The sequence below is a fragment of the Corvus kubaryi genome, unplaced genomic scaffold (genome assembly GCF_017639235.1).
Source record: "Corvus kubaryi isolate FWS band 111438036 unplaced genomic scaffold, C.kubaryi_AGA036_p1.0 split3-73, whole genome shotgun sequence".
NCBI lineage: Eukaryota > Metazoa > Chordata > Aves > Passeriformes > Corvidae > Corvus > Corvus kubaryi.
In genome coordinates this window covers 1,102,799-1,121,975 of record NW_024582091.1, presented here as the reverse complement: position 1 = coordinate 1,121,975, position 19,177 = coordinate 1,102,799, and the positions used below count along the sequence as shown (strand labels likewise).

Genomic DNA, 19,177 nt, shown 5'->3' with positions numbered 1-19,177 from the left:
GAACAGAAATTGTGGAGATGTAACTTCATGCATATGTTTTCCCCCATTTGGCTGGGCTTTCCTAGCCATAGTGCATCAGATTAAGATCCAAACAGCCACCTGGATGAAGTATCTCATACTTGAGGAAATAAAAGAAAATCACGCATCTGTTGTTCATAAACCATTATTCTTTTAAGAACTGAGAGCATTATTTTCTCAATTTTTATATTTATACACATTTATAAAATTCCCTCTGAGCTTTCTCCTCCCCACTCTGAGCAGTCCTGACTCTCTTATGTTTTTCTCATGGGAGGGGTGTCATATGTAGTAGCACCATGGCTTTTGCCCACCTTTGGTATCCTCATATATTGAAAAAACCCAACAAATCAGCAAAACCTAAAAACAATAACTAATGTTATTAGTGTTCAGATAGCAACCAGTAAATCAGTCCTTTCAGGGTCTGAATGGGTAGCTATGCTATGGAACAGTACAATTTCTCTGTGAAACATCATATTATCATCCATTTATTTTTGTAAGTATATGACTGTGCAATCAGTTCACTGACCATGAGATTTTTTTGTAGCTAAATATCAAACATGGGCTGTAAAAATTCACCCTACTAGGCCTTTCCTTGAAAATGAAAAGCTGAAAATAGCTTGAAGTCAGGACAAGGGAAACCTGCAGTTCCTCAGGCATCCTGAGTAATTGAGTAATTGTAGGAGCTCTAATTGAAACCTCCCACATCCAATGTGACCTTGTTTGAATTAATTGGTTTGGAATTAGTGCTCAATAGTTCAGTAAATGCGGAATTATCTGAATTTACTCATTGCCAAGCAGAATCCAGCTGACTGAGAAAACTAATATGGCCAAAAGACAGTTCTCTACTTTTCATCTTCTTCAGCGAAGTCTTTAGCAAGCATGAGCTTAGTTGACCTACCTACTATGAATCAGATAAAAGGAGGTGCATGTACAACGGAGAGAATCATTGAGGTTGGAAAAATCTGACAGATTTGCATTATGCTACATTTTCTAGAAGAATTTTAAAAAATTATGCAGTATACTGGCAACTTAAGGCTAGTAACTACAATCCCTAAATCCAGCAATGCTTCCATGCTAAGTTTCTCTCAAGATTATCAGGCAATCCCTGAAGTGGAAGAAATTACTTTAGACTGACATTTAACATAGGACAGAAATCCAGGATGCCTCTATGTACCCTGCCCAAGTCTCCATTGTGCTGAGGTCCATAGCTAGGTGGATTTTTTTTATCATTAATCGAGTCAAAAAATACTGTTGTAACTTAAAACTTGGGTTAGAGGAAAACATGAAATAGTTTTAAGAAACTGAAAATGATCCTCTCTTTTATTCATCAGACTAAAAACCAAAGAACTTAACCGAGGCCACTTAGTCTGTGCTTGTTGGTAGAGAAGGATTTCATACAACTGATTGAGTCACATATTTAGTATTTCTGGCTTAGCTGTTTCAATTTGACTATAAAAGCAATATACACCGAGAAGATATTTCACCTGATGGGTGAACATCCTGAGCAGTGGCCCAGAGAGGCAGTGTTTCTCTCAATAAAAATGGAAGTGTTTTATACAACGTATAATAATGTCATCAGAAGAAAATACGTGTGCCTGCACATCTGAACAGATGATAAGCTGGCGTTCAAGTTGGCCAGAAGTACAAATAGGGAGGTACTCTCTCTCTCTCAGGGAAGGGATTTTAGCTTGTTCATCTGCTTCACAAGAGACCGTCCTAACTGCTACCTCCATTACCATTGCAATTCAGTATTTCTGCATTCACAACAAAACCAAACTAAAAAACCTGTGAGGAAACACCCTGAAATAGTCTCTAACATATAGAGTGAGTAATATAAAGGACTCTTTCTACATACAGAACTTGTAACAAAAATAAGTTGACCTCAAAGAGGAAACAAGGGAGGGAGTGATTAATATCTTCCAGATGTCCTTGTTGGTTATGTTTTCATAGTACAGTCAAGTGTTGTACCACGATATCTGAACTACTTTTCAGTAAGAGAAGCCAGGTGTTGCAGGTGGGATAACGTGTTACTGCCGCACTGCTCCCGACCTTGCACTCCATTTCCCAGCAGGACTCCACAGTCAGGGCTCCCTGCGGGCTCAGCTGGTGGTGACACAGCCCCAACACCTCCGGCAGCCTTTGCTTCCCGCAGCACTGTGCCACACTCCCCAAGCGTCACTGGGAAGGAGCCTGCTGAGCTGACAGCATGATGATTGCTTAGACAACAGGGAAGCGGGCTGGTACTGCCTGGGAAAGTAACCCAGTTTTTATGAACTCTTCCTGAAAAGTGAAGCATTGCTTGCAGGAGTAGCAGAGCTGTAAGTCAGTAGCATTTAGGATGACTACTGCACTCAGTGACTTCCCATTCAGGAAATTACATGTTGTCTGTGGTGGAGGAACGAGGTGGGAGGCAGCAGCAGCTGGAGCTGTATTTTCTCAGCTGTGCATCTGACAGCTGTGACTGGATACGGTTCAGAGACAGAAAGCATATGCTGTCATTCAGGGCTTTTAACATCAAGTGTCTTTTACTGAGTTCATTATCTCTTCAAAAAATGAAACATGATGGCTAGAAGTGCCCTAACCTCAATGAAATGAGTCTCAGCAGGGGTCACACAGAGCCCGGGTCTAGCTTACTGTGGGCCAGCAATGCTGGCTGCCTCCTTCGCACTGTCACTTGTCTCATTCATTTACACCTGGGCTAACGGAGTGCCCTATGCCTTGTCACAGTCTCCTTCAGAGGTGGAGAAGACTGGTTCCACAAATAATTAAACTACATGGATCTGTGCAGAAGTTGTGTTCTTTAGCACCAATGTTTCATTGGGCTTTCTCTGTAAAGTTGTATCCAGTTAAGAAGAGCCCAACACCAGTAGTTCTTTTTCCATCTATTGGAAAGCCCCATTAGCAGAGTCCATTAATAATGTCCCTCATAATATTTGTTATAGGTGCAACCTTTCTACCTTCTGAAAGCTGTTAATGCATCTTGGAATAGTTTAGCAAACTGCATGCTCTAAATATATATTCTATACCTTTGTAATTGAATTCATAGATCAAATACTACTACTTTATTTTAGGTTAACATTTTTAGTTACAAGAATTAATTTTTAGCTAAGCCTATGTGTTATGAATTAATTGCCTTACAATAATGGTAAGAGGTAATCATGACCTATATCACTAAAATTGAATGGGATAATTAAATTGAAAATAGTGTTAATTTTCCAAAGAATTCCTTTAGTTTCTTTGCCAAGAAGAATTTGTTACAGCAGAACCAAAAAAGAAATTAATGTAATTTTCATAAGAATTCAAAAGACTGAATTGGAACTAAAAGCTGATGTGAAACACTGGCCTTTTTGACATTTATTAGAATGAACACCGTATAAATGTCAAATATCTTCCAACACCATTTTCACATTTCAGGCAACTGCTTCTTTTACAATTTTCAGAGAGGGATGGAAAAGTAAGATTTTTTTTTGAATTATACTAATGATAAGAAATGAAGCATCTCCCTTCAAAGTGACAGAGGCTGAAGAGAGAAAAATGGAAGAGTCACCCCTAGGGTTTTAAAAACAAGAACTTATTTGGCAACTGAAATTTCCTATTAAAAGTGAATCACATAATCCTTACTCTTCTCGTATATCAGATAATTATTTCTGATTTGTATATTTACCTTAGGTAGAAGCTGAGGACAAACTTGCTCGGGGGCACAGAGATGATATTTTAAATATAAGACCACACTCAGAACTGTATACAGTCCATAGGCTTGGAAATTTTGGATCAGGAAAACACCTCAAATAATCTTATTTCTTCAGATTGTCAATATCACTTGCCCACAAAGAAGAAGAATTACATTTGTGGGCAAGAAAATCTATCTGATAAGTAATTTCTGAGATGAGGAAGAAATTATGTGTGAAATGAAGGTTAAAGTTTTCAGAACCACAGTATTTAACCAGCAGGCTACTAATCAATGCAAAACATTTTTCATAAGTATGAAAACACTGTGATGCAAACATATTTGTTACCTAATCTTTTATTTTCCCAAAAATATTCTATTATTCAGCTTTGTCACTCTAGGGAAAATAAATTCTTTTCAGTGAGAATTTTGGGCTTATCTAGCATATAAACTCAAGACAGCTTAAGTTAAAATCAGTCCACTTGGTAACCAAGGTAATCCTGAAAATATTCCAATACAGTACTTGGAGTCAGACTCCAAAATAAGTATCTATTTTTGTCTTTTGCCATGGAAGGTGTCTTCATAATGACCACACAGTAATATATGATAAAGACAAAAATTAGTCTTTGGGGTAGCAATAAGATCTGATTTTATATCATGATAGCATCTCTATTAATCAAAGGACAGAAACATTCCTAGAGGGGGCACTGTGAGCAACAATTTCTAGTTTTACACAAAATTTTATATAACAATTAAAATACTATGCTTAAGATAAAATAACATTTTATGCTACTTCTGGAATGCAAATGTATGTTATTCAACTGCAGCTTCCTTTCTAAGCTCCCACTGTTCTGTTATACAACACGTATGTCAAGCAAATAATTTAAAAAGTATTTCTATACTATATGCTTTGAGCTCACTTTTACCTTTTGCAGATGGGTAGCCTGCGTTACAACTTAATAGTATCTGGCAAGGACAATATTATAATTAGGAACTGACATTAACATAACTGGAAACATAGAAGTGAATTGGAATCAGTTTACAAAGAATACATATTTCCTATAGATTTCTGCTCTCTGTGTAATCTTTTCTCTACAAATACATGCTAATATTCTAAAATGAATAAAGCTATCATCTTTGCTAAGCAACTAATAAGAGAAAAGAAAGTTGCCAGAAGAATGTTAAAAGACCTTAACAGTGAGTGTTATAACAATGAATGCTAATGGCTACTGATGAGAAATATCAGATGTGTGAAACTTGCCAAAACGTTTACAATTCAGTGCATTGATACAATTGGTTACACCTGCCCTAAAAGTAATTAATTACCTTTTAAATTAACTGCCTTCGAGTATTTAGACCAAATATTTTTAATCTTGCTTCTCTTTTTTTTTTTGGTGCTTTAACAACCTAAATTAAAATTAGCACAAGTAATCTCATTTAGAAGATCAATTACTTGATAGATAAACCTCATTCATGTCTAATAATATTGAAATTATACCATTTGCACTTGCATTTTTATATTTGCACCTAGATAACTCTATGTATGTGAAATGGAGGTCAAAAATCCAGGTCCATTATATTATGCATGCATGATTCTTCTCAGAAGCAGCTTATTCCAAGATGCAGTCACAATGGTACAGTATTACAGACTTAAGAATATTGGTATCAAACATTATCTCTACACAGGGAAAATGTTTCCAGTGTCAAACATCCTTTCAGAAAACAAGCTGGTATATTTTTACATGCAGCGCAGCGGAAGGGTCAGTGGACCTTTGCTTACCTGTGGTTGACCTGATGGTTGAGGTGATGTTGGAAGATGTCAGCGCAGGTATACATTCATCATCTTGGGAATAGCCTGCCTGAATGGCACGCAAGTAACTGTGGCTTCTTGTTCGGAAACATCCCGGGAGGTCAAGGGCATCCATTGCCTGAGCTTCAACTTCACTAAACACTGATTCACACACCGATTCAAATTGCCCATTAACCTCTGCTTCACTCATCTGAATAAACAACAACAATGCATTTGATTTTTGACTTGCTTTTTTGTGATCATCACGGCCTCAACATCTCAAATGGACACCTGTACATTGATGAAGAACTGTTTTAGCAAATAGTTAAAATGTAGTAATCCCTTCTGATCACATTCACATTGTTTAACTGACATCAGCTGTTTACATGTATATATTAAGTGCATCACACATGCCATACATTAATGTTACATTTAATATCTTTTGGCATAGCTGAGAAGGGACCCAAGCCAACCTCACTCCCTGGTTATCTGGCTTAGCCATTCACTACCATGGAAGAACCTTTTCTTCAGCAGCACTATATAAAATCTGATACTTCTCCCAGCCTGTAGAACTCTGTCTGGCAGAGCTGTGCCTCCTGTACCCTCCACCAGGGTGTCCCCTTGGGGTATTTCAGCAGCATCCTGCAGCTCCCTGCAGGGCTTGGGCAGTACCCAGCATTTACCTGCTAACCCTTTGCAGGCTGGGCATGATACAACACTGTGCCTTTTTCAGAGGCAATTTCCATGATAAACAGGGCTTAGGCAGAGTGGCCAGGCTTGGGCAATCTCTCGGTAGGTAGTCCTATGTTGCTGTCTTGAAGATTAGTGCCTTAATTCTACCGACAGCATTTTTTAATCCTTCACTGAAGTCAGCCTTAACAACCTGTATTTAACCTGAATAATTTAATATTGTGTTTATCCAAAATCAGATAGGAAATTAACTCTGAACAGATAATTGCACGTCTTTCTGAAAATAATTTTTTTCTAAAAAATGAGTGCTAGAAGTCAGAATCAGTATGAATAATTTTACAGATTAAATTTATAGCATCACTAAATGTCACATCCAGTTGATATTAATTTTCCTCTACAGCTGCTAAGTGCTCTTAGTGCTTTATTCTTATGGAAAGAGAGTCCCTGCAAATATTTCAAATGTTTTAGGATTTTGGTTAAGTAAATGGAAATTTTATACAGAAGTTCTGATGATTATGAATAACTGGTATTTTAATTTTGTGTTAAGACATTTCGACTACTAAAACTCTTCTGAAAGGAATTACATTACCCTTCATAAAATTTGCTTTTAATAAAGTTAAGTAGGCTAATGCAATCTCAAAGAGATTAAAAAAATCTTACTCTGAACTATTTTGCAATATTGTTGATCAGGAAATATATGGTAATTTAGTCCATAAACTCTGTAAGTCTTAACCACTTCGTTCAAACTAAGGTTATTGACAATAGAAAATTAAAAGTTTTTAAACTTAAATTAAAAATATAAACTATGGAAGTCAGCATTCTTCTTGAGCCTACCCTTCATCAGGTGTGAAAAAGGAAGGATCTCACAACAAAAAGGCACAAAAAATGCCACAAATTATACAAACTTCTATTATGTAGATGGTACAAGAAGAGGATGGTGTCATGGCAAAAGAGCAGGAAACAGCAAATGTTCAGAACTTGATATTTTTATACATTTGCTTTGGGTAATATCTATTAAATGCATTTATTAATGATCTGGAAACAGGTGGACTGTGAGGCAGGAAGTGTGTGGCTAACACAAAGTTCCATAGGTTAGTGAACACTGAAAAAGTAAGGAACTATATTCAGCAGGTTTAGTTAATCTGGCCAATTGAGCAATCTACCTGCAAATGAAATCTATTGTGGAAGCCTTCCAGGTAATGCACACTGGAATGAAGAATTTTAACCACTACTGAAACCAATTAGTCCTTATGGACAGCTCAGTGAACATCTCTGTGCACGGACATGGTCATAGAGGCAGAAGACATTGGAATAGTTCTATGCGGTAACACTGTTTAGGTGGTGGCCAACAGCATTTGCTTTGAATGCAGGATCTAATCCATGTGAAACTTTCTCAAAAGCAGAATATAATAAAAACAGAAAATAACCAAACCAGCATAATAAAAACCAAGGCATGAGAATGATGGGAACAGTTTTCACAAGGGAGCTGTGAAAAAAAAAATAGTGAAAGGTTTGGAAAATGACTGACTGTTTCTAATGCCAATGCGTGTCACATAAGATTATATTTAGGATTACTTCACGGAAATTAAGGAATTTGACTGAAGGGCATTAGTCAAGTGACTTGCTCCTGCCAGCTCTCTTCAGTGAGTGGAGACTGACAAGCATTTCTGGAGGGCTCTTAGCCCACTAGGGATGTGCACTGTCCTGGAAGAAACTCACTCCATTAACTACAGAGGGAGCTTTAGTTGTTGCCTCAGTTAAAAGCCTCAAACTAGATGAGTTGAATCCAGGCCTGAATAGCCATGCAGTACAAATCTAATATGAATGAATATAAAATTGCTTTAAAAAGATTTCCCTTTTAACATAACCATTGTGTAAGTATACCCTTAGGTGGCTCACTAAATGGTCAAAGAAATATTAAGTAACATGTCTGAGGCGAGGGCAGGGCCCATCTGTCATTAAACAACACCGGAAAGAAAATTCAGGACCTATAAACATCAGAAACATTGGGAATTTTATGTAAAGTCCTCTGCTAAACAGAACATGAACATACTTCTTATGGCTGCTTGCACTTCAGGTCTGATTCAAACCTCACTTTACCACAAGTTAGCACTAACTAATAGACATAAAACCAGTAGGAAGGAAACCTGTACCTTTTCAGAAGACGCCACACATAGAATTTTTTATGGGACTTATTCTTTCACCCAAGAAGAGTGAGTGATTTGGTTTAGGATGAATCACTGCTCCTTTGGAGCATAATTTTTTTCAATCTCTATCTTAATCTGCCAATCCACATTTACTGAAATCAGAGCAGGTATTTTCAGAGGATGAGTATTGTAGGAGTGTACTCCTCATGTTCAGTCTGAATCTTCTTAACATTTAAATATTTAATATGGACTGAAAAGAAAAACACTTGTATTTATATTTTTAATGAAAATAAATGGAAAATATTATGTGTAGTAATATCTCTTCACCTCTAGCATTCAGTATTTTTCTTGAAGTTCTGAGTAATATTCCTTAGAACTCAATTACTTCGACAATTCACATCCTCAGTTTGATATTAATTTTAAAAAACCCCAAAAACTAAAACCATCCACTAGTAACAACTCTCATATCTGCAGTTAACCTATAAGAAAAGTTATAACAAGAATTTCCCACCTGACTAACACAGCTGGCCTGACTGAGCGTGCTCACTGCTCTCATATAGCTCTGATTCCTTGAGCGAAACTTTGGGGAATTGTAGTTTGCAGAGGGATCCAGGTTGTGACCCCCAGGCACGTCACTTGCAGTTTGAAGGTAGCTCTGACTACAAAGGAAAGAGGAAGAAAAAAGGAAAGGGTGTAAAACTACAGATGGAATCAATTAGGACACTGAAGACAGTAATTTGTATGAGACTCACAAACCCACTCACCCGGGTCCAAATCTTACTCCATATAAAGCATCATAGATCTGTTGTAATCAAATGTCTTAGCACAAGCAGAGAATCTGTGGCTCTGCTACCTAGATGGTATGAAATTTTAAATCTTTGCTGTATTTAAACATCATCAATCCTCCTGGCTATTAACATTGAACTTTACTAAAAGACAGTGTCTAGGTCAACAGGAACAAAAAACAGAGCTAAAGCACAAACCAAAGTAACTAAAAATCTTTCTTCATAGATAAAATCTGCTACTTGTAATCTGGTTTTCATCAGGGTGTTAGGCATCAAGAGACCTTTTATCTTCAAAGGATTGATATAGTTTTACAAAAGATTGAAATATCCCATGTTCAGCTAAAGAAAAATAAATTAATAAGGTGCTCAGAGCAACTACATGAAGCTCTAAAAATTGTTTTATTATGTAAACTGTAACACCACACTGAGGCCTCTTCAGTATGCTTTCACACCAAGGGCATGCTAGTCTTCATGTTTTGTTTTAAATGTATTGATTAACATTATAGGAAAATAAATAAACCTAAGAAAAGCTCAGTACTTTGCCTTGAATACAAAAAATTAAAATCTCAAACATGGTACACCAGAGTTCTCAGAACCTCTGTAAATCATATTTTAGAACTTTCCCTTGCAGATCAGTGCAGAAATTAATTAATACCCCAGACAAGATTTGGTTTTCATGTGGTAAATATGTAGTTTTTGTATTTATTCCTTAAAGGTAGCTTTAACAAAAACTGTTTATGGGAAAGTAGATTTGTGCCAGTTGAATACCTAATATTGGCCATATGGTTACTTCATGCTGAGCTGGCAGAGCTGGTCAGTCCAGCAGTGTCTGTAACATGTGCCTGGGCTGTTGGACATTTCTCTGTGAATGGTGAAGTTTCCTCTCTGGAAGAACCAGACCACTCAGTGAGTGAGAAAGCCACAGGTTCAACTCCTGCTGCAAGATGAAGCATAAACCAGGATTTTGTTTCTCAGACTATATTTATCAAACACTGAGCATGACCATAGGCTGGTGCTTGAGGGAACTCAGCCTTCCTCATGGAGTGGACACAACCTGAGTTTGGATGCAGTCCCTGAGGAGCATTCAGGGAGGAATCTCCAACATTTTATCATGGCTTTGCCTAGAAAAGCAAAGAGTACTGAGATCCATCTCCCTGTGTGGCCATGTCCTTTGATGTCTGACGTGATGATCTAGTATTCCCTCACACCACCAGCTGCAAGAGCAGATGGGATTTAGAGACCCTTATACTTGGGAGATCTGTTCTCAAGCATTTCCATGTGTTCTCGCATCTCAGGGTCAACACAGACATAGCCTTGCTTCCTCGATGCATCTGCCTTAGATTCACAGAATCATCTACTTTGGAAAAGGCCTCTGAGATCATTGAATCCAATTGGTAACCAGATGCTGCCAAGTCCACTGCTAAACCATGTCCCTAAGTACCACATCTACATGTCCTTTAAATACCCCAAGGATGGTGACTCAGCCACTTCCCTGGGCAGCCTGCTCCAATGTCTGATAATTTTTTCAGTGAAGAAATTTTTCCTAATAAATTTGCTGGAGCATGTCCAAAGAAGAGCAACAGAGCTGGTGAAGCAAAAAAACAAAAAGGATGGGTTTTGTTTTCATCTTTGTTCAAGGCAGGCATTCTTTCAAAATCCTAAGAAATTTCCCTGGAAAAGAAAACAATTCATTTCTTCCTGTCTATTCAGTTCCTTCTATGGAATGTCTCTGTAACCTCATGCCAGAGATAAACTATGTAGAAACTATGCTATAACTGCTAAAACCAAAATGAAAATGTATGAGATTATTGCAGGTATGTGCTCAGAGGTTAATTAAGGCATTACAATCAAAGTGATTCTATGATTAAGATAACAGTCTGATAGTGGGTCTAATTTGGTTCCAGATGATAAAAACAAGAGCTGTAGCAGCATTTTTTTGTTCCCGTAGGTATGAAGACAAATATAATAGATTAGGTGAAGTGGTGTAAAGCCTCTCTATCTACATTTAGTTGCTGGATGTAACTAAACTTCCTTTCCTCTATAGGAAGGCTGATGACTGACACCTGCTCTGTGTTATTCTGATTTTTGCATATGCTTTACTTCATCATGGAATCAGAGAATGGCTTGTGTTGGAAGGGACCTTAAAGATCATGAAGTTCCAACCCCCTGCCAACGGCAAGGACATCTCCCACTAGACCAGGTTGCTCAAAGCCCCATCCAACCTGGCCCTGAACACATCCAGGGATGGGGCATCCACAGCTTCTCTGGGCAACCTGTGCCAATGCCTCACCGCTCTCACAGTCAAGAATTTCTTCCTAAGATTTAACCTAAATCTCTAAGTTGAAAACTGATCACCCCTTGTCCTATCACTACCTGTCCAGGTAAAAAGTCACTCTCCCTCTTCTTTAAAAGCCCACTTTAGGTATGGAAAGGTTGCAAGGGTGCCTTCTCTTCTCCAGGCTGAACAACCCCAGGTCTCTCAGCCTGTCTTCACAGGAGACGAGCTCCAGCCCTCTGATCACCTTGTGGCCTCCTGCAGACCTGATCTAAGGGGTCCACATCTTGTGCTGACGACTTCTGACCTGGACATACTACTCCAGGTGGGGTCTCACGAGGACAGAGAGACTTTAATCTGCCTGGTATTGTCAATAATCTCTTTGATGTTGTTATGTTAGTATTTTTCAAAACAAGTAAGTCCCTGCTGGACCTTCTGCTTGTCATCATCAGGTGGCAAAATCTAGATTCTGAGTTCATAAACAGTTTGTGAATGAGATGTTTGAGATTTCATTAAAACATGGGCCACATTAAGAAAAGATAGAAGGAAAAAATTATAAATTACTGTATGAACTACTTAAAATTAATTAATTTAAACTTGATCCTAGTAACTGTCCCCTTTGCTAAGTAATGCTTAACAATCTACTATTTAACTAATCACATTCTGGTTCCTTGTTAGGTATTGCTATCATTAAATGCCATCAACAATTTTTACAGCAATAATTTCTTATGGAAAGAAGCCTAGAATTCCATAGTACTTCTAAGCAGCTGAGTTTTGATGAATGAGTTTGGATATTACCTGATAGTTAAATAATTTTTCATTTATCAGAGGAGTTTAATTGATTCATGGAACTGTAGCAAAGTAAAAGAAATGTTGCATATATTAGGCTATAAAAGCAATTTTACACTCATTTGATTAACCCTTTGTAATCTTCCTGATATAAATTATTAGTTTTTATTTCTAAGATATAATCTCAACGTTATCCTCTAGGATAAATGTGTCGATGCATGGTGAAAATTATGACCTTGTTATAAATATGATCCAGAAGCGAAATTCCAGAGTTACATGGGGAAGTTGCTCTCAAATGTCATGACCTGTTGCTCAAGGAAGTCTCATGCTTGTCAACAATATTAGAAAACACAATCAACATCTGGCCTTGGTAAATGCTGACTTTTTAATGACATCCACTCTATCTATAAGCTTAGGAACAAAATTCTTGACCTTCATTTCCAAAACATCAAGGTTCTTTCACTTTGAAAAGAGAAAATAATTTTCTTTTATATTCTCTAGCAGCATAGATGATCTTATATCTCAGCTGATCACTGCGGAAGGGCAAGACAAGTATGTGCAAACGAGATGTTTTAACAGATCATCTCCAGGACTACTAAACAAATATACATACGAACATCAAAGAGGTGGGTCTAAAAATCAGTGCTATGGAAAAGGAAGGATAGAGTGAGACTAATAGGAGAAACTAAATTAGTCTGCTCTCTTCCCACTTGCTTTTCTGAATAGACAAGATTCTAGGAACAGATGTCCTTTAAAAGCATTTCTGCCCCCAAGGGTTGCTTTCCATTTTCCATTGGCTTCAGAGGAAGTTCATGGCAGCCAGGCAGAGGTCTTAAATTTAATGAGAAATATTTTAGCTGAAAGAAAGCCTCAAAGCCAAAAGAAATTTTCGGGAAAAAAGAACTTCCATGTAACGATCTTGCCGCTGTTGAGAATCTCTACTTTAAAAGTGAAGGACTCCCAGTGAAGGTAGCTAAATTTGCAACAGCACTTTCAGCACTCAGCAGATTGCCTGAGCGTGTTCAGGGAGGACAAAATACTGTGTTATAACCACATAAAGTGAGCTATAGCATGACGTGTTTCTCTGGGACAGTATAACTGATAGCATGTCTGTTAGCATAGCTGGGATATCCTGGTACAGAGTGAATGGCAGTGAGGTTAGGTTGCATATTCCCACAAAAAATAGATCAAGAACAAGGGAAGAGACAGTAGTCCAAAAGCAGTCCTGAGCATTACAGTCTCCTTTTTCTTGCATTTCTCTAAACTGCAAAAACTCAGGCTTCTGTATCCAAATCTCACGTGTCCTGATGCTCCTACGTGAAAGCTACCACTTCCTCCAGCTCCAGAACTCATATTTACTGGAATCTCCAAGGACAGCTCTTTCTCATTCTTGACCCACCCAGATCCTTACTGCCCTTTCTTTAAGTACCAGCTCACAGCTTCCTGTTCATGATCTAAAACACCCACCAGAAGTCAGCATTTGGCCACTTATGCTTCTGTCCTCTCCAGATTTCAAAAGTACCCCTAACACCTCTATTTGTCATCACAGCCCTGCTCAACCAGCAACAGACACCTAATCCTACCCCCTCATTTGGGAGGCTACCACAAACCCAAAACCTCTTCAACTTCTCATGCAAACTAGCTGTTCTTGACCACACCTCATCCAGAGTAAAATTTAAGAGCAGAATGGGGGAAAATAATTGCAGGAAAACTCTGCTATTTTGACTCTACAACACGCAACGCAATGTGCTAAAAAAACCCCAAACACAAAGAAAAAAAAAGGATGATTTTTTACAATTCTTTTGACTCCAAACCCCCAATTAAAATTTCTGTTATTCCTTATCTTTTAGTCATACTTAATAGGATTCTATACATCAAAAATATAGGAAGAAACTTAAGTTTCCTTGTATTGCAATCAAAAAGCACTACATAAGGTTTGTGAAGAGGTTTCAGGAGATGGAAAAAGATGTCTACATCTCCTTTTCTTTTCCCAGCTTAGGCCAGAAGACTTGGAAAAGCAGAGAGCTATTTAGAACACATTTTAATGAAAGGAACAAAAATGCAAGCTAATTCAATGGCTGCAATAACACATTAACTAATGATAAAGGAAGGCCATTACCTAATGATAACGGAAAGACCCTTATTTCCTCATCTTCAGCAATATAATATTTAACCATCTATTTCCTTTTATATTAATGGTATATTTGTAAAAGGAGTAAGATACTCTGTAAATAAAAGATAGATAACATTGATTAGGGTTTTTTTTCTGCATTCCATTGTTTTATATAACTTTTGGATAGTTTATGGCACCATGGATAGCATCTGAAGTAGCTTGGTGACTTCACATATGGTGCTGCGGGATTTGAGGCATCCCCACTGCGATGTGTACCACAGCACCTTGCACCACTCAGTCAAAATCTATCACTTTGTGTAGCACTGAGCCCACCCTTTGTTGTCACCAAGATCAGACGCTGATGAACACCCAGTATGGTTTGTGGCATGTTTCCTGAAGTCTCTTGTCATTGCTGCATGACAAGTATTGCTGTGAGCTAGATTTACAACACACAGTACTGCACCAGGACTTATGCAAGCATTGCATGTTTTGCAGAAGGCAAATCTTTTAGTTATTTGGTGAAAAGGTATGTATGGTAAACAATATTGTTTCACTTTTAGGGCAGCTTGAAATGCAAGAATTAGAAAATGGCATGGTTTTACATCTTATAGCTAATCCAGGGTCAAAACAACAACAAAAAAATCACAAAATCACAGAATCAAGTAGGTTGGAAAAGACCTCTGAGATCATCAAGTTAAACCTATGACCTAAGTAGACCTTGTCAACTAGACCATGGCACTGAGTGCCATGTCCAGTCTTTCGTTAAACATCTCCAGGGACAGTGACTCCATCACCTCTCTGGGTAGCCCATTCCAATGCCCAATCACCCTTTCTGTGAAGAACTTCTTCCTAATGCCCAGCCTAAACCTCCCCTGGTGCAGATTAAGACTGTGTCCTCTTGTCCTTTCACTGTTTGCATAGGAGAAGACACTGACCCCCCCCCCCCCGGCTACAACCTCCTTTCAGGCAGCTGTAGAGAATGCAAAGGTCTCCCCTGAGCCTCCTCTTCTCCAGGCTAAACAACCCCAGCTCCCCCAGCTACTTGTCACAGGACTTGTGTTCCAGATTCTTCACCAGCTTTGCTGCCCTTGTCTGGACACACTCCAGCATCTCAGTTTCCTTCTTGAAGTGAGGGTGTTGGGGTTTTAGGAGTTCTCCTTTTGGTTTTTTGCTCTTAAAAGAATTTTCCCCATACATGTTGCCAGGGGGACAAATTACTGCATACTTAAGAGAGACAAAAAGACCTGGCCATAGGGGGAGGGGTCCAGCTGGCTACTCTCTCTCACCTGGGGTCCTCTTGTGTAGGTCAGAGATGCCGCGAGATTTGAACTGGGAAAAAGGGGTCGGGTACAGCCCCTAGGGCTCTTGCTCTCTCAGCATTCGGAGGCGGAGAAAGGCTGGAGGGGAAGCTCAGAACAGGCAGCAACACTGCTGTGGTTGCGGAGAGAATTCATCGCCACTGTGGGTTTCTGCTCTCTGCTGCCTTTCTCCTACTGTGAGTGGAGCTTGCTCGCTGGAGCAGCTGTTGCACAGGGACCCTAACACCCCACCTTACTAAAAGAGGGACCTTTCCACCATCTGCTGGGGTGCCTCAGGGAAAACCCCGGGATCCCAAGCCTACCTTTCCCTGCCTCGCTGGGAGCTGGGCCACGGCTGCCCTCCCCCCGCTATTCCTTTGCCACAGCTCTTAGTTTCGCTGTAGCCCCGCACCCTTGACTGCCGAGAAGTCCCAGGGTTTCTGCTGCAGCTCCGGAGTTTGATACATCTCATCTATCACCTGGGACTTTGTGTTCATCCCTGCTGTTCCCGAGGGTCCTGCTTGGGGCACCGGGATCAGCTACCCCAGGGGGTTTGTGAAGAAGCTTTATTGCCGCGTGCTCCCCGAGCTCGCTCCGGAGCGCCCCCTGCAGCCGCGGGGGAACCATCGCACCTGCCCTGCTCACCGGGAGCCGCCAGCGCCCCTGCCGGCTGCGAGCGGAACTGCACCCAAGGGGAAAGGGCCCGACAGCCGAGAAGGCTGGGACTGGGTTACTGGTTCTGTTTGTTGTTACTGCCATAGTTACTGTTGTTTGTTTGCCTTGTTTTACATATATATATATATATATATATGTATGTGTATATATGTATATAAGTAAACAATTGTTATTCCTATTCCTCATATCTTTGCCTGAAAGCCCCTTAATTTCAAAATTATAATAATTTGGAAGGAAGGGGGTTGCATTTTCCATTCCAAGGGAGGCTCCTGCCTTCCTTAGCAGACACCTGTCTTTCAAACCAAGACAGATGCACCCAAAACTGGACACAGGAATTGAAGTGTGGCATCACTAGTGCCGAGTACAAGGTAGAAGCTAGAAGCACCCTAACTTCTTCCCACAAATTTTAATTCCTGGGCAGCAATACTTGACGTCCAAGACAATTCCAGGGGAAGCATGGAATATATAACTCCTGAGAAGGGATCTCTCAATCACACTGGTTTTGGGTTGGTTTTTTCTTTATGGTCTGCATTTTATTTTCTAATAAGTGATTGACATCACAGACTTTGTCATAAACCTAATACCATTGCTTAAAAAAGTGTGATTGTGATGCCAAAAATGCTGCAAATGTCATACACATCCCAAGGTCATTCCTTGATCTACTCACATTCAAAATAGTGATCACTCCCCAGAGCACCTCTTCTCTGTCAAATGTTCAGCCACCAGTGCACCCTGGGTCAAGAAGGTACTGAAAGTGAATTAACATCTTCTCAGGCCTCTAAAAGTTGCAGCAAGAAGGTCACCTTCTGACTCTGAAAGGGTTTATCAGGTTTATTCAGGGAGCATCCAATATAAAGTAAGTCCATGTTCCATCAAATTAATTTTCAGAATTGCCATATTCTAAAATCATGCCTTTTTATTTTCATGATCATGCCTGCATTTGTGCAAAAATCTGAGAATGAATGGGAACATTAAAGAAAGTACAATCACTCCCGTTCAAATCAGTATATGCAATTCAGAAGTTTCTTTCTGGGACAAAAAAATATAATTTGTAAAATAATTCATCTTGGGTGCCTAAAAAGGAGATGCATTAGGATTATCAAAGTATCTGTGGTTATCAAAACCTATTTTATTGAGAGATTTGCATTTCAATGGATATTCATTTCTCCATCTGGATCTATCTTAACTATGTCTTTTTAGGTACGTGAAATAACTCATCGACCAGAATCTAATGATTAACCTTAGCTAGTGCCATTGTATAGCAGCTGCGAGTCACACTGTATCTCCATGGAGCCCTGCTGCAGTCAATAGAGCTCTGCAAAGGGGTCCAGATGTGCCTGCACGCAGCCCATTGGAGAACTCAGAGTGTAGACATTAAGTCTGATTCTCCCTTTCAAATAGCACATTTATTCTGGCTCTTTGGAAAACTGAAAGTGCACATAAATCTCATAAATTTATCTGTAGTAAAGAATTTCTTTTCTAATATTTGCCAGTCTGAAGCTTCTCTTTGATCACTAGGCAAATATGAGAATTTGGGCCAAATGAAATTATTTAGATGCCTAGATACTTCATCACTGACCCATACCTTTTTAAAAAATATGCATGAAAGATATTGAACATTTGATTTATTCCAGGAGTATGCTAGGAAAGAGGTGGAGACTTCTCTTTTCAACCTTATGAAATGCCTACTAATCACTGGTAGGAGAGAACTCTTACCATCAGTAAGTGTTTAGGGATTTGGTACAACATGAACCAGAAGAGGATGAGAGGAAATCATCAGAATCGTTAAACAGTCTGGTGGTTTGATCACTCCTTGCAAAGATAGAGAGAATGTAGGCTAAACCAAGCCTGTATTGCTAGTCACTCAAAATGTCAATGTAATAAAAAAAGTAGGATATGAGAAATCTAAACTAAACTTTCCAGAAGGTGACAGATTTACACATATAGCTAATCTATAGCTAATCCTAAAAGTCTTGTTCCAATATCACATTTTGAGTTTGTTCTTGCAAGCAGGCAACAAGCTGGTCAGCATCAACAAAATTCAGGTGGATGCTATGGCCAAAACTTAAAGGGTATTTAAAGAATCATGTAGCAGTTCAGCAAATGGGTCTGGGGATCTAAGCAGAACTCAAATATGGGATGCATGCTCCTAAATCCATTTATGGAATTGAAATATTCATTAATTTCTTCAGGAAGCTATCTCACTTTTTTTTTTTCCCCCCTTTTTGTGCATAGACATGTGCCATGCAAAAAGTCCTAATTGGGTAGAACAAGTGTACACTACAGACTATCAGGGCTCATTAAAGCATCTGAGCATAAGCTTAATTTAAACACACACGTAAGTCCATTAAAACCAGTAGATCTAAAGAAAATAAGTGACCTTCATGCTGAAGTTGAAGGTATTAATGAGACTATGTAATTTCTTGTAATTTCTTGAGAAGCAATTGAGTAGAATTGGAAAAAGTGAATATATATATATATATATGTATGTAAAATTTCTGCCTTTTTAACCAAAAGCATCTTAATTTTAAAATCCTTGCCTGAAGAAGTTTCTGTACACATCTTTTATAGTCTTATTTAGTTTTTGCTAAAAACTAAAGAAATGAGAAAATCGGCTTTTGATCCTTTTCAAATGAAAAGTAAAACTAACATATTTGTTGGAAGCAGAAACAAATAGGCACCAAAAACTAGAAGCATATCTGTATCCCTTGGATGTCACAATTTGTGCTTGTGATATTGACCTGAGTCTTACTGCATTTTCACCACAATCCATCATGTAATTGCATTTTTCTGACAAAAGCCTGCTTTATTCCTGAAAAGACTCTGGACTTTGTTTAGAGCCTTAGGATCCCCCCTTCCATCCCTAATCCAGGGTAATACATTTCATCCCTACAACAAAAAGCTGGTATTTACCAAAATGAGGCAGGAGAT

The 19,177-nt window shown here is 38.8% G+C and overlaps 1 protein-coding gene across 17 annotated transcripts in view; it reads right to left on the bottom strand.

Moving 5' to 3' along the window:
• The window catches only part of DLGAP2 (DLG associated protein 2), a 458,740-nt gene that overhangs the window by 46,469 nt on the left and 393,094 nt on the right, over positions 1 to 19,177 (bottom strand). For all 17 annotated transcript variants that reach the window (XM_042016315.1, XM_042016316.1, XM_042016327.1 and 14 more), the window contains 2 exons: positions 8,823 to 8,970; positions 5,466 to 5,685 (listed from right to left, as the gene is read on the bottom strand). In XM_042016315.1, coding sequence (XP_041872249.1) covers positions 5,466 to 5,685; positions 8,823 to 8,970 — 368 coding nt within the window. The remainder of the gene's footprint in view (positions 1 to 5,465; positions 5,686 to 8,822; positions 8,971 to 19,177) is intronic.